Genomic DNA, 15,867 nt, shown 5'->3' on the forward strand with positions numbered 1-15,867 from the left:
ATTCTATGATTCTATGATTCTATAATAATTGCCTGAATGTTTGTTATTTTTGAAAAGTCAAAACCTCTTAGTTAAAATATTTTTGCCTGTGCATTCACAGTCAGAATGTAAAACATTTGCAAGTTGTCAATACCGTGGTTGGCAGCCTAAGGATGATAACGCTACATCAGAAGAGCTGATCACATTGTCACATTAGCAGCTATGACCAGATTGATCACTGTCCTTGCCCCATTAGCACTCACTTGACACCGCATCAGGCATTTTGCATGACTGAAGTCAGCAAATATTGTACAGGTGTTCATTCCAGGGAAAAAGCCTCCTGCCCGCTGATATATATAACTCCATGCTGGCTTGCAGACCTGGAGCCTGAAAATGATTCTCTGATAGGATATAATCATTCAGCGTGACAGAGTTCTTCCTGTTATCTGGTATACTCTTTGGCTCCTACCTATCTTAAAAGGAAAGACAGCAAATTTTACACGCAAAGTCAGCTGCAAACCTGTAATTCTTTCTGCTGACAGCTACTAGAAGAGACAACAGCCACCCAGCTCTAACGCAGGTTACATAAATATGCTGCTCAGACACAGTGCTGACGTAAATCAGAGGTGAACAATATATGACCCAAAGCGTGAGGTAGCTGTCTGGCTGGTAGCTGGTAAATCAGTATGTGAAGGCTGACAAAGTTCAGGGAAGAGAAGGGTTTGCTGCCAGACCAGTACATCCCTGACAGTTAGGCAGCCAACGACTGGAAAGTACGGACATGTGGATTGCTTGGTCAGCTGCGTCGAAGAACGTCCTTGTTAGCAAGCTGGCCCTCAGCCCACAGTCACTGGGAGGTCAGGTACACGCTGCAGGTACAACAGCCCTGCCAGCACCCTGGGACATCTCTCCCCATGTTGCCAACCTCCTCCAGGATGTATGGGAAAAGATGGGACGGGTATAGCCTGAAATAGGGGAGGCACGATATCGAACAGCAGCAGGGGAATGCTCCAGGCTGGTGCAAGTGGTAGGAAGAATCAGAGGAGCTGATCTGATCAACTGGAGCCTCTCATTATCTGTCAGATTGGCAAACTGAGCACCCTTGGCTTAGATTAACAACTGAACAGAGGCACTGAAAGAGTAAACCCTTAGAAGTCAGAAGATTTATAAATCACCTAGTGGCTTCACTTGCATGTTAATTACGGAGTTGTAAAATTTAGTAAGATCCTTAGGTAGTAGAAGATTTAGAAATCTTCTGCAGTTTGTTACATTACATCAGTCCTCTTAGATTGCTGACAACCTTTAAGTGAATGTGTATCCCTTAGTTGGTTTGCATGTATCCGCTTGCCTAGACATTCAGTTGTGCAAACTCACCTCTGTTCTCCTCAGCCCCCTGAGAATTTGACAACCTTAGGACCCTTGCAGGTGTTTTCACATAAAACTGTCAGAAGTGCCTAGGCTCGAGGAAGAACATTGAGATAAAGGTTAATGACTAAACATTCTTCAAGGAACACCGTCACAAGAGTATGAGAGAGAGGCCCCTGCATGAGGTCAAAGAAGAAATCAATCAGTGGACACCATGATAAAGCCTACTGAAGACCACTGACTCATTTTACTGTGCAAGCATGAAGGATGCTTACATGTGCTGAATAGTTACGGGGAATGTTTTGGATGTGTAGATAATTTCTCGGAAGGCCAATGAACATGCGTGTATTAGGTCAATATAACGTGTGCTGAAACAGACACACACACCTTGGGGGAGTGATCTCTGTGTGTGTCCAGTGCTGCAGTAAAGAATTCCTGACTTCTAAGACTGCAAAAACAGACTTGGAGAGTTTTCTTTACCGTTTTCTCAGTATCAGCACAAACAGAAAGAACAAGTCTTGTACCGCAGTAAGTAATTCAAGGTGGCTTTACAGAGGGTATGTGAGTAGGTGGATTATAATAAACAATAATTTTAAAAGTTCTTGGTCAATGCTGAATAAGCTGATGCAGGCTAGTGAGACTGGGGCACTATTATAAGTGAAGCTAGAGCATTTGACAAAATAAGTCCTAAAAAGGAGGAAAATGCAGAACTCCTCACTTATTACCACAAGCTGAGTGTCCAAGACCAAAGTACACATTGGGCCAGGGATTGTTGTTGACCCTTCCTTATGCCATATTAAATGTTGCATTTGCACATACAAAACAGAACCTTTTAGAAGAAACATCTGTACTTTGGAGACTCCTAGCCAGCTATTAAAATGAACAGCAAAGAGGAAAAGCTACCAATACATGGCTCAGTTATGGCCCACTTGAGACTGATGGTCCAGCACCAACTTTTCTTTTGACAGCAGCATTTAAAAATAGTAGCCATCAGTAGCAGTTGTACTCCTCACAGACAGACCCAGATGTTTCACCTTTGGTTGCTCAGACTCAGCATTGCCTTCTGCGTAGCAAATATTAATCATTAGTGGGTCCACCTAAAATCTGTTGTGTCCTTTCTCAGTGTGGACTGGAAAAGTTCTGGGGAATATATAGCTTTCTTGCAGTAACCCATACTTTCCATGCAGATCTGCTGATGGCCTTTTCCATAGGGATTCCATATGCACTGCAGTGGAATAGACCATTCTTCAGGGAAGTAACAGAGTATTAAAATAACAGTCTTCTAGAATGAATTAAGATCTACAGAAAAATATGATTATGGACATGCTTTCATGTGTGACTATCAGTGAATAAATAAAAACAGCCTTTATCCTAACTCATCCAACAAAGTAAGCCTTAAGAGACAATACATAGAGCAAGAAGAATTGGCTGGATCTTTGTTCCCTTATAATCTATGACCTAGAAGGAAAATATTTATCCCACAAAAATGTCCCCCAGCTGTCTTTCACAGCAAAAAAAAAAAATCAGATTTTGCTAAAGTTCAAAGATCTTAATAACGGGAAACTTGTTCAACAGGGAGAGTAACAGATTTGATTCCCTTATACATTGGGTGTAGGTGGCAAGGTTGTGGTAGTGGGAAGGATTGTAGGGGTGACCTCTGTGAGCAGAGGACAAGGCTACCTTGTAACTACGGAGTAATTGTCCTGGAACTGCCCTGGTAACTAACTTGAGTAACTAATGGCAGTAGTGAGGAAGAGTTAGGTTATGAAAAACAGTGGATTTTGTTCAAGGATGAACAGCCATTTTGCAAGAGTTTAGACAAAGGTTTGAAGTGGCTGACTGTGGAGGGTATGTGCTCAGTGGGCCTGACAGAGCCTGCAAGCATACCACACAGCCCACTGGCCAGCAGTATCTTGCAGGGGGACACACACATTATTTTGGGTTAACAGTAAGGCACATGTCAATGAGTGGCTCAGCCTGAAAGGTTTATTCAGCCTTTGACCATGAAAAAGTTCCTTGATCTAACCTTCCGTTAAAACGCGAGTTCCCTGTAACCACCTCAAAGCCCTCCCAGATCCTCCAGGAGCAGTACAGCCCAGGCTGGACATTCCTCACATTCTAGCAGGGAGGAAAAAAAAAAATCCCTCAATTCTTTGTGCAGAAAAACTATTTGGCCCTTAACTTGTTTATTTTTCAGATACTTAGTCCACAGTGTGACCCACTGTCACATGCTTTTAGCAGGTTTTTTTTTTTCAATATTAAAAGAGCTTAGTTGTTTTTCACATGTATGTTAACAACCTTCCCAAACATTTTTCCATTTCATTTTTAATGATACATTTGAACATGTAACTGTTCTCTTCCCCTATACTACAGGAGATGGCAGTGCACTGCAGTTATTACAATAGTATTTTACAGTAATCCAGTAAGTGTGCTTTCCTCTTAACATTTTTATAATGCCTATAAAACTTGAGTCAACCCAGCTTCAGAGCAACTTCAACATTGCTCCTATTGCACTGAAAACAGAAGCCTTCTCGTGGCTTTGTTTCTGAGCTCTGCTTATGCTCTCTTGCCTACTTTCTGCTGCACGCAGAAGCTGAAGGAAATCTGGGCAGGCAAAAAATTCCTCCTGATGTCAGTACCTGCAACTTGGGGACATCCTGCCATTTAAGCCCAACCATGCTTGCAGCTTCCCATGGCAGGTGGTTGAAATGGAAGGAGGAACACCTTTGACCAAGATAGATCATAGAATGGTTTGGGTTGGAAGGGACCTTAAAGATCATCCACTTCCAAGCCACCTGCCATCAGCAGGGACACCTTCCACTAGACCAGGTTGCTCAAAGCCTCATCCAGCCTGGCCTTAAACACTTCCAGGGGCAACCTGTTCCAGTGTCTGACCACCCTCACAGTGAAGAACTTCTTCCTAATATCTAATCTAAACCTGCGGTAAAGAAGCAAGAGGGGAAAGCAGGAAGCTTCTGGAGAGCCATCCACATGTTCAGCATCTGCACTAGGAAATGATGATGAAAAAAAATCTCTTTTGTTTTTTTTCTTTAAAGAAGTGTATGTTGAACAGGGACTGTAACAATGCCAATTAGCTGCCAGCTCCCTCTGAAACAGCTGCTGCCAGCTCTTCTCAGTGTCCCGGTGCTGTTGTAGCCGTGTTGGTCTGAGGGCACAGGCAGGGCAAGCTTTACAGGTCTGCAGTTACAGTGGCTGTTACGAGCACACTTGTATAAATCATTTGAACATATGCAAAAAAAGTACGCTAATAAAGCTGAAAGTACGTTGTTAGCAATTCCTGAACAGAAAAATAGGCTGAATTGAGATTATTATTTGCGATCAGTAGTCCACTGAGCCATCATGCTTTGATGCTATTCCATATGTTCTCTTTCCACTGGTCAGACTAGTTCAACACTTACTCTCCTTTGCATCACATTTAGGAATAAAGCTTAATTTGAATTTGAAATAAATTTGAATTTGAGCTGCTATACAAATGGACATGCACATTATAGACAAATAAAAAGAACAAGATGCCAAAAAAGTGGGTCAAAGCTGCCAACGGTTTTTCACCTACTGATGAAGTACTGAAAGAAAAATCGCATTGTAAGATCATCCCAGCCAAATACTTGTGGTTCTTATGTAATTTAGAACAGTTAAGTAGCTATCCATGAAAAAAAAAAAAATATTCCTCAAGAATACTGATTTTATGAGCCAGAAACATGTCTCATACAATTAGTGTAGTGCTGAAGTTATATCTACACTAGCTGAGTATCTGGCTCTTAACAGCATTTCAGTTTACTACTTAAATCTGTGCAATACTAGGAGTTGTATCTATTACAGCCTTTATGCATTACATATCTGAACAGAAATCACAAAGCTTGACTATCCGTGGCCAACTACGATGACAACACTGTGTAATGTTCTTTTAACTTCACTATGGAAAACTGTAAGGATATTTAATAATAATTACTTTTAAGAAAAAGTAATTTGTAGTTAGTTGGCGCTAATATTCTCTGTCACCTCTACTGTGCTAAATGTTTGAACTGGAGTTTTTCATTTCCTTGTGGAAAAACATTAATAAAGTAACACGAACAGGACAGTATTTCTTGTAGTGACATATGCAAAAATCATTACTGCATGCTCCAGCCTCTGCAACGACTGCAGTGTATTATTGGAAGAAGCCACATGTTCTCACTTGGTTTGTTAATGGGATTTAAAAAGACACATGGATGATCTGGGATACAGGAGCACTGGGAAGTCTGAATTAAGTGATAGTCTCTACTTAGGAATAATGACATATTCACATAGGAAAAGATCCTTTTGCTTCACTCAAGGAAAGAGAATGTCTTTTTTCCTGCAGATTATTTTATGGGCTTGTTGGCCCACAAGCAACTTCACAGACAGCAAACATGGACCACAGAAACTCACAATAATTATGGCCTATGGCCCAAGAAGCACATGGTTCAAATAAACAGAGTGCACTCAATAAAAAGAGAGGCTGTCTCCATCTTTAACTATTTTTAATAAAGCTTTTACTGTAACACCTTATCTGGGTTTTTCATCAGTTTTCAGCATTCCTATGGAATAAACTTTTCTGTCTGTGCCAGAAGAAATATTAAAAAAAAAAAATTCCACTTATACTACCAGGTCCTGCCCATATAGCAGAAAGTGCAAGGTAGTGATTTTACCTTTGTACTATTCCTGCTCTGTCTGCAGTCAAAGACAAGTTCTGGTAGCCAGGGATTTATGAGTTCACTACCAAAAGCCAGAGCCAAGCCAGAGGCATGGACAGTCTCCATCCCTCCCAGGTTCTTCAGCCCCAGTAAGGGAGGGCACAGAAGCCCTTCAGCTCTTCCCCAGGAGAGGATAAGAGTAACTTTCCTAATACAACACGAGTGTGGGGTAGGGATATCTGTGGCATAACCAGGCCCAGTAATTTTGGTTGTTTAACCCAAACATATAATCCAGTGTAATGCAACTTCCTTGACACTTCCCCAAAAGTTTAATTGACATTTCCACTGTATTTCCCTCCTGCAGACCACAAGGTCATTTATAATGGCAGTGGTGAAATGGGCTACAGGATTGAATGCCAGCAAACGAACGCTTGTCTACTCTACACAACAGTGCTTGAGGCTGAAGATTGTTTCTAGAATCCCTTCTTGTAACAAGAAGGAAAGGAAGGAAAAGAAGGAAAATCCCTTCTTATAACATGGGGAAAGCCCTCACAACGGACTGCTTCTTCCCTTCTTTAATTACTCATCCCTGTGTTTTGAAGCAGCAGCTATGAAAGAAAAGAAAAAATTACAAATCAAGTGTATGCCCAACACAAGAAAATATTACGGGAAAAGCACAAACCAACAAGGAAATATAAAAAAGTGCTCAAGTATTTCACACTCTGATGAAAATCCATGCAGACTAGTCCTCATCTAAGCTTAATCTTGTAACAAGCTTATGAAACTGTCTTTCACAGAGTTTTATCACAATGGAAAGTCTTCCTGAAGTCTGGTAACCTTGCAATGGAACTTTATGTATAGAGTTGTTTTCAGGTCACTAACATACTGAAGGCAGCACAGACATGTTATTACTTCTCCATTATAAAATATTATCTCTCCCTATATGCTGGATAACATAAAAATTGCAAAGGTTATTTCATTTTTTAACATAAACCATCTTGCTCTTTGCTAACTAAAAAAAGACCTCTGCAGGGCTCATTATAAGTACCTTGCTCCGTGCCATAACTGAACATAGCTCTTTGCCAATGCCAGCAACAAGCTATTCCATCATTTGAAGATTTTTTTAAACCTTTAAATGAAAGGTTCTGAAAACAAAGCAAAACAAAAGGCAATCCAAAGCCTCCATGATTTATACTTTAATTTCAGCTGTGGGAGACTAAGAAATGTTCTTTCAACAATTTAACTATTTTCTTGCACAAAAAATCCACTTTACATATTTCCAGTCTAATATTAGTCATTATATGTCATTTGGCCATGAATTCCAACCATTTAAGAAGCAAGACTGGGTGACCAAAATTTTACTGTGCAGAAAAACTGAACGGATAACAGACTTCCTTTTGACAAAAATTACAATTTAGGTGGTTACTTCTGGACAAAATTATAATGATTTTTAAATCTAATTTAAATAACATTTCAGAAAACAAAACAAACAGAAAAACGTTGGGTTTAAGTACATATACTACTTCTCTGCCCCCTGGTGTTATAGCTTGCAAAGTGGATTTTCTTTTTTTGTGGGCTCACTGCAATATATTTACCTTTGTGTTAATAACATCCATATTTTTTTAAATGGTACATGATGTTCTTTGTGTTTGTTTCTTATATTCCATTTACAAAAGAAAAAATTATGATAAGTTGGTCACAGTTACAAGAAGACTTTTCCATATTAGCTAAATCCTGGAATTCCATCTATGTATCATCTTCATATTAATGCAATTACTCACTTTTTTGACCACAATTTCATTTCTAGAAGACTCACCTCATCATCATCCATCAGATGTTCCTTTGCAAATTCATACATTTCCAACTGGAGTGTGGTTATATTGTGGTATCGAACTGCTTCCTATCAAAAACCAAAATTTCTGGGTTACTTTAGGGAGCAACACAGGGGAGTGTCATCACACATCACCTGAAACCATTCCAGTGAAGTCAGACCCAGACTTAGTAGAAGACAGATCCCAGGGGAGGTTCTAATGTTTGAGAAAGGAAAGAGCAGAACAGCAAACAGTGTATCCAATGTCTTCTGTGGATCTTTCTAAGCACAGGCTCCATCAGTGTGAGAAGAACAAAGCACTCTCCTCTTTCTCACGTTTCAAAGCACTGGCGAGTCTGAGAATAAGGAATGAGACTGCCAGAGCTGAGCAGCAGCCTGTGCCTGCATTCCAGCGGGCTCTGGACAGGAGAAAGACTCTGTCTCCCCGTGTGCTGGCGCATGGCAGCAGGCAGTTCTGGGAAAAAAGAGACATGAAGCTATTTTGTACGATAGTGACTCACCACCCCAGCCTGAGCCTGGGCCAGGGAAACTCTGCATGGTCACCCACCTGTCCCTCCTCACTTCCCCGGCTCTTTGTCTGGACAGCACAGTTTAGCTCAGTCACCTACTCTCATATTTGTGAATCCCAACAGTAATCTGCTTTGATTATCCTGATTAACTCCTTTTGGGAAGGAAAAAGGAGACTTCCTCTTTCACAAGAACATCTAAAGCTTAGTGCAAGAGACAAATGCTGCTGTCACCCTGTTACCACTTTGTGAAAATAAACCAGAGGCACTACAGTTTTCATGGCAAGGACAGCAGGCAACTTCTGTTCATAACTACTGGATTAAAGTACAAGAAAATACAGCTGCGTGCATTTAATATTTTATATTTTAAAATTAAATTATCTGTAGCCCCCAGCTCCTGAGAAGTTATCAATGAAACATTCAGAGTTAGTGTGTAGGGCCCTTGTTCTGTCCTCTCTGCACGTCTGCCAAATCCATCTGCGGTTTGCAGTTTCATACTGTTACTACCCCTCACTCCTACCACCGTCGAAACGTTGTCTCCAACCGGCTATAAAGCACAGTTCTGTTCCCAGAAGCAGTGACAAAGGAGTGGTCCCCTTCCCCTGTGAGCTCAGACTCTCTGCTGCTGCTGCCTGAAAGAACCAAATGCATTTTTGCTGTCTTCTGTCTCAGCTGGCCCTGCAGGGCAGCCTGGGTTTCCAGTCTGTGGATAAGGTGTGTTGCACGTAACTCAACAGCTCTCCACAAAAGCCCCCACTTAACTCAAATGGAGTGGTACTTCTGACTTGAGCTGGCTGGTCTGAGAGGAAGGGAAGTTTAATTATCAAATGAGGGCAACCTATAAGGTGCATAGGTGAACTGCTCTGCAGTGCTGCTACAGATACAGTCAGTCACCCAAGCACTGCACAGATGTCATGAGTTTAACACAGACTGAAGAATCAAGGAGCTTTGGGCAAGTATAGGTGTTGGTGACTGAGGTGTCTGAAGAAGCAACATAGAAAGGGCCACTGGAATGTTACCCTGCGGGGCACCTCCTGTTGCTTTAGGTAGGTTAACTTCAGTGACTCTTCCATGAGGAAGTCATGCCCTAAGAGAAAGGGAAGGCACTGAATTTATTTTGTGGAACATGTATTGCTAATGATTACTTGTACAGCACATACCACTGATGCCTAAAGAGTCACTCAGGTGTCACAAAGCAGCTAATTTGGTTGCATCACACAGATCCTGGTAACAAGAAATGACAGGAAATCCAACTTGATTGTGTCAGAGTCCAGGCTGCAGGAGTCCAGAAACACAGCAAACATGCTTTTATATGTAAAATTTCCTTGGACATGGACATGTAAGAACAGCACGGAAACCCTTTTTTTAGAGCAATTTTTCAAAGCCAGATCACAATCATTGCTGGATGGACTGATGTTTACAGTGGGTTCTTTGCAACAAGTGTTCTACCTGAGATACTGAGATGCAATATGGTCCTCAGCATTATTCTGTCCTCATTCACACACCTATGTCCTAAATGCAGTACATGGAAAGTGAGTTTAGCTGGGGTTATCATATTCGGGCACATGCCAATGCCCGAAATAACAAGCAGGTGGGCAACTACATGTTGGCAGATAATAAGTAACTGACAAAAGCTCGAATGTCACTGAAGTGATCTTTTCATCAGGAGATTTCAGGGAGCAGCTGCTTCATTTATTGAGGCATATGATATAAATATGCCTAAGTGGCAGACAAGTACCAGCATGAATTCATTTGTCAACATACCGTATTATCTCCTATTGTAGTGTATTTCAATACAAAGGGAAGAACTATAGTGACATTCACTGTCTACATTACACAGTACATCTCTTGTACAACTTCCTATATGGTTTTAATAAAACAGTATGTGTTTAACACCAGAACCAACAGCTTGCTCCCATTTTCCCAACCTCTAACCCACTGAGTTTTGGGGAAATACCTGAATGTGTCTAGAAAGCATTTTCAGTAATTCACCTACCGATCTGGGCTGAAAATCCTCTTCTTTAAGTCCCCATTTGTCTTTGTGGTACTGATAATAGACCATGTTCTGTTTCATTACTTCATCTTGCTGGTCAAACAGAAGGTAACTTGCTGCACAGGAAGCTGCATTCTTCATGTCATTCACTGATTAATAAAAACACACCAAAAAAATCCAGGGAAGGTAAAGAAAAAAAGTCCTACTATTATCTAAGCTCTGAAAAACTCAGATGGAAACCAAACCCATTTTCTACCTCCCCACCAGCTGCAAAGAAAAAGAAAATCATCCAAAAGCATATGCTATTTTCATGTTCTGAAACAGGTAAGGCCATGATTCAAAAATGGGGACTCACCTCTAATGGTTTTCTACAAAAATCCTAACCAAACATCCCTTCCAGATATCCCAAGATCAGTGAGGTGTCAGCCCACAGACTGGTGATCCCCACTAGGGCACTTATTTAAAAAAAACCTCAAAAACCTAAATTTTTAAAAAAACCACTCCTTTCTACTGGAACTGACAAAGAGGGAAGAGTCAATGTGTAAAACATGTAGTCAAACAACAGTTAGCAAAACCCATTAATGGCTTGATGCTACATGGCTGAATGTGTCTTCCCTTTGATGTTGGAGCCCACAGGAGTAGCTGTAAGGGCTACAGGTGTTCTTTACACTGCAAGTAGTTCCTCAAGAAACCACAAAATTCACTAAATGATTTACCTATCAAATGCGTAAGCACTGAGCATGAGAACACTAACATTTCCGTTAAGTTCTCCCCTCTTTCTTCAAAATCCATTTAGCCCCACATGCCCCATTCTAACAGGATTATAAGAATCCACTAGGAAAAAATCAAATGGTACAAAATACTCTGTAGTTTGTCTGTGGAAGAAATTCTGAATAGTAAATTGAAAATGGAGTATTTATTCAACAGAATGTAGTGGTGGTATATTAAATGTGTTGCCTGGAAGTCACGATCTTTCTTCTCTTTAACTGAATAAATTAGAAGTTAAGAAAAATTTCTTGTTAGAGCTATACTTTCAGCTGCTTAGCAACCATGTGGGCCTGACAGCTTGACTGCCATGGCTTTTTGGCACAAACCATGGCTTTTTGTAAACAGATGTACACAGGTGTACAAAATGGGTGTACAAAATGGGTCTGTGTCATTGCACTTGTTCCGATGTGTAGGAAGTGCCTGACACTGTTCACTCTAACATGTTATGAGTTCCTTCAAAAAGGCAGAAGAATTGGTGTATCATTGAAAGATCTAAAGTATATACAATGAACATTTATCATTTATATGAACCTTTGAAAAGTGTAAGCAACTTATGCTGGCAGGAGGTATCATACAAAGAATGAAGGGCAGTGATGGATCAGATCACACTTACTCTGCAACAACTGCCTCCTTTTTCCAACACCCAAGTGGAGATCAGTCACAACCATGCACAACTCAAAACAGAGGGGCCTGCCCTGGACAAAATCCAGCCCTTAGGTGACTTATATTCAGCAATTCATTTTCTCATGGACAACGTTATGAGCAGGGGCTCTATATCTAATGCTTATCTCCCATGTCTGTTAAGTACAGTTACACAGTAAGAAAAAGACACCTGGCAGCTCAGACTTTCTGTCCCTGAACAGGTTAAAATGCAGATTCTGGAGGTCACTATTTACATTCTAAAGTGCTATAACTAGAGGGAAAAGATTATGAATGGAGACTCTCCCACATCATCCCAATGTTATTTAAGCACATTAAATCACTACTTACATTTATAATAAGCAAACTGCAAGTAATGGTACATGGTGGCCACAAACTTCTCAACAACAAAACCTCCTATAATGGGTGTTAGATCACTCTCACATTGCACTTTGCATGCAAGGACTTCAATGTAATGATCTAGAAGGAAGAAAAAAACAACACAGGATATGGATAGTGCACAGTGAATTGTTATAACCCCTCCCATTAACTGCACATTAAAATTTGGTCTTATAATGCTCTCCTGGGTCCTGTGCAGCTGGATCTTGCTGCTTGGAAGTACTGAGCATGTACAACTCCATCTGAAGTACATATCAAGTACTGGTACTCAGTAAAAATCACTGAGGTCTGGACTTGAAATCTATCAAAGCTGTAATTCCAGAGAACTAAGCAGTTAGGTTTCACTGACACCTACAGGCAGTCTTCAGTGGTAGGTTTTATATGGAGTGTCATAGAGTATCACATTATTTCCTAACTGTGAAATTAACACTGCTGGTTTGTTTTTGGTTTTTTTTTGTCAGCCTTTGCAATTTCACTAAATTATTCCATCAATAAGGTCCGCATGCTGCTGAGTACAACTGTGTTACAGAGAAATACAGCAAAATAATTGCAAAATATTTGCAAAAAAAATTTGCAAAAATGATTGCAAATAAACCTCTAGAGTTGGCTGTATTTTGTGCCTGCAGTTTGGATATTCTGAAAGAGAAGAAAGACACCAATACACTGCTCAATACAGAACAACTTTAATCCAGAAATTTTTAAGTTCACAAGCTTATCTGTCACAAAAGCTTGTGACAATGGGCTAGGACTAGAGGCGATCTTATCTTCAAGGAAATACATTCACAGAAAACCTTCCATCAAATAATTTCAAGCATTTTCAGGATATATCACATTAGTCAACACCACCGAAGAGAAATATTTTAAAGCCTTAGCTTCCCTCCTAGACACACCTGGCAGGCAAAAGCAAGTTACCTAAGCTCGTGCAACAAGTTTCTGACCAAAGCAAAAGAACAGCAAAGGCCTCTTCCTTGTGTTTTTATCTCTGAAAACTCCTAACATGAAGAATGCTGAAGCTAACTAAAAATGATTGGCCAAATGAAATTACCAGACCCATCTTTTACAGGAGCAGTGGAGTCTCCAGACAGAGGAATGTTCAATTCCAGTCAGCACTCAAAGTCAGAGACACAAGTTCCTCACTGAAGCCATCCCACACAATGAGGACAGCTGGCTTCCAAACAGAACTCATTGCTCAGGGATAAATACGTACCTTGTGAAATCACCAAATACTTCTGGTTAACGTATTTTTGCTACATCTACTTTCTGCAGTAAAGCAAACCAGAATTCAAGCAGTTTTCAGTGAATCCAATAAACTCATATTGGCCCAAACTGAGCAGGGGGCACCATGTGCATTTCACACTGCAAACTGAGGAACAGGATTTGGCAGCCAGCCCTACGAGTAAACTGAAACGCACTTTTGGGACATCTCTCCTTACTGTTTCCTAAGCACTCACCTGCAATGGAGAGATAAAAGTCTTTAAAATCTCTGATCTCTCGGGAGCCTTCACAGGCTGCTGTACAGTCATCGTAGTTTTTGAAGAAATCAGGAAGAGCCAGTTCCATGTCCGAGATGGACGTTCTCCAGTTGTCACCGTTGTATGCTCTCACAGCCCTGACAAAGAGGTTCTGAAAAATTGGCAGGAATGAAGACCAGCAGTAGCTGATCTACAGAAAGCTGTGTGTAAATTCAAATACAGTAAATGATGTCTCTACATTTCTGGATTAGTATAGAAGCCGTTATCCAATTAACACCAGGACAACAGAGACAGATGACTAATCAATTTTACCAGATATTGCCTAGAGAGTAGAGTAAGTCATTCCATTTCAGATCAACAGAAAAACCTGCTGGGCAGAAAGAACTGTGTAACTCTAAAGCACGGGTTTTGACTGAGATTTTCAATAGAATCTTAACCTCAAATGTCCTAGTAATTTTAACCTGTGCCACTAGAGCACTCGTGCATTTTAATAACTCTATACACCTGCTTAGCTCCAGTAGTGATCTGCATGTAGTAGCTTTCAGCTGTGCCACTGTCTATGATTTACTGCGACTTACAGAACAGTGAAAAGCACAATAGGTGAGAATTACTGAGTGCACCAAGAAGGCAGAATGGAGATGACTGAGGAAGACAGTAAGAGGGAAAGAAGAGTAAGAACTGAGAACACGTAAGCAAATGTGATCCTTGAATCTCACACCATAGCAGAAGTAACAGAACAGTTCCAAAAAGACCAGACTCTGAATAAAAAGCCTACCTCATAAGGCTTTGTCTCCAAGTCTTTAATATGCTCCTCAGCATCAGGTATGCTCTTATAGTAGGCCATATTTCTTTGCATCATTTCATCGTCTGGATGCTTCAGAAGAAACGTGTGAGCTGCTGCAATAGCTTTTGGAAGGTTATTAGCCTAAACAGGAATGGAATGGGAAAAAGAAGGGGGGAAAAAAGGGTAATTGGAAAAAACATTTCAAAGTTTCTCAGTTTTTGTCAATGAACTTTTCTGAAGCCTCTGTACTCTGAAACTTACTTCTACTGAAACCACAGTCCCTGCAGACACTACAGTACAGTAACATTGATATAATTTTTCTCAGTTTTACTACTAGCTACATCACTATGAACATTTCATTCTTTTTTAAATGTTATTATAAAATTCTACTATTGTTGCAAAAAGCACAGACTTTCTTCCCTTCCCCCTCCCCTGTTCATAAAGCTGACAAGGCACAAGAATATACTGTTGCTACTAAGTGGGATTAATCTCATGGCAATTACTGATGTTAACCTATGAATACCAGGCAGGAGTCATCACTCACCATGTGTACATGGGGTTTACGTTGCTTATTTGCCTGGCAGCATGGAGTATTACAATAATGTATCTTCCTGATGGCATGACAAAGCTAGAGCAAACAGCAGGGACTTGCTCAATAACTGTGTCCTAATGTACTATGCCATTTCCTGTACCCATTTTTAAACTAACTTTAAACTCTGTTAGTGAAGCTTTGTGTGTTCCTCATTTACAACTGCATGTGCCAAACACGTATGTAGTTCTGTATGAATGCATCTACATTTTTTATTTTATATATTTACATATTTTTAGAAACTTTATAGTGTATATACATATATTTAGGAAGAGAAAGAGGAAAAGTAAAAGTTTTAAGTATTTGTGAAGTGTTAAAACCTTTTTCCCTGTAAGCCAAGATCTGTAACAATCCCTGAGCGACAGAGTTCCACCTCACATCTGGAAGAGCTTAGTTAAGTGTAGGTACAAAGTGAGGAGCAAGAATCACAGGCGCCCGCAGATGCACTCTGCTGTGTGCATCCCTGAAAGGCACCTTTCGCTTCAGAAAGAAACGTGAGAGACAACTACACTAGAGAAAGACTCCAGCCCTAACATGAGCTCCTGCTGCTGTGCTGTAAGAAGTGTCCCAGCGCTGGAACTCTGCCAGCTGCCCTTCCTGGCTGTCCCAAAACTATGTGTTTCCAGTCAGCCCAGACAGTGCTAAACACAAAGGGAAATCTCAGCTGCAGTTTCGTCAAATGCCTCCTGGTTTCTTTTGTGCTTTATGCTTTAAGCCTGTTTGCTCAGAGGCTGACAGGTCTCTCATTTTTGCTTAGTGCACAATTCACTTTTGGTTTCAACTTTCACCACTAAAAAAAACAAAACAAAACAAAACAAAACAAGTTTTGTAGAATCACGTTCTCCTAAGTGAACTCCGTGGCTATGAGA

The 15,867-nt window shown here is 40.5% G+C and overlaps 1 protein-coding gene across 1 annotated transcript; it reads right to left on the bottom strand.

Moving 5' to 3' along the window:
* Positions 1-7,833: 7,833 nt before the first annotated feature.
* CRTAP (cartilage associated protein) lies at positions 7,834-14,559 on the bottom strand (the record flags this gene model as incomplete). The annotated part of the gene is made up of 5 exons (XM_010177180.1): positions 14,401-14,559; positions 13,605-13,776; positions 12,106-12,234; positions 10,351-10,496; positions 7,834-7,917 (listed from the first exon to the last, which is right to left on the bottom strand). Coding segments are annotated over exons 1-5 (615 nt in total), but the record flags the coding sequence as incomplete, so codon positions are not given.
* Between the last annotated feature and the right edge of the window lie 1,308 nt (positions 14,560-15,867).

This window comes from Antrostomus carolinensis, unplaced genomic scaffold, assembly GCF_000700745.2.
Source record: "Antrostomus carolinensis isolate BGI_N321 unplaced genomic scaffold, ASM70074v2 scaffold1411, whole genome shotgun sequence".
NCBI classification, from domain to species: domain Eukaryota; kingdom Metazoa; phylum Chordata; class Aves; order Caprimulgiformes; family Caprimulgidae; genus Antrostomus; species Antrostomus carolinensis.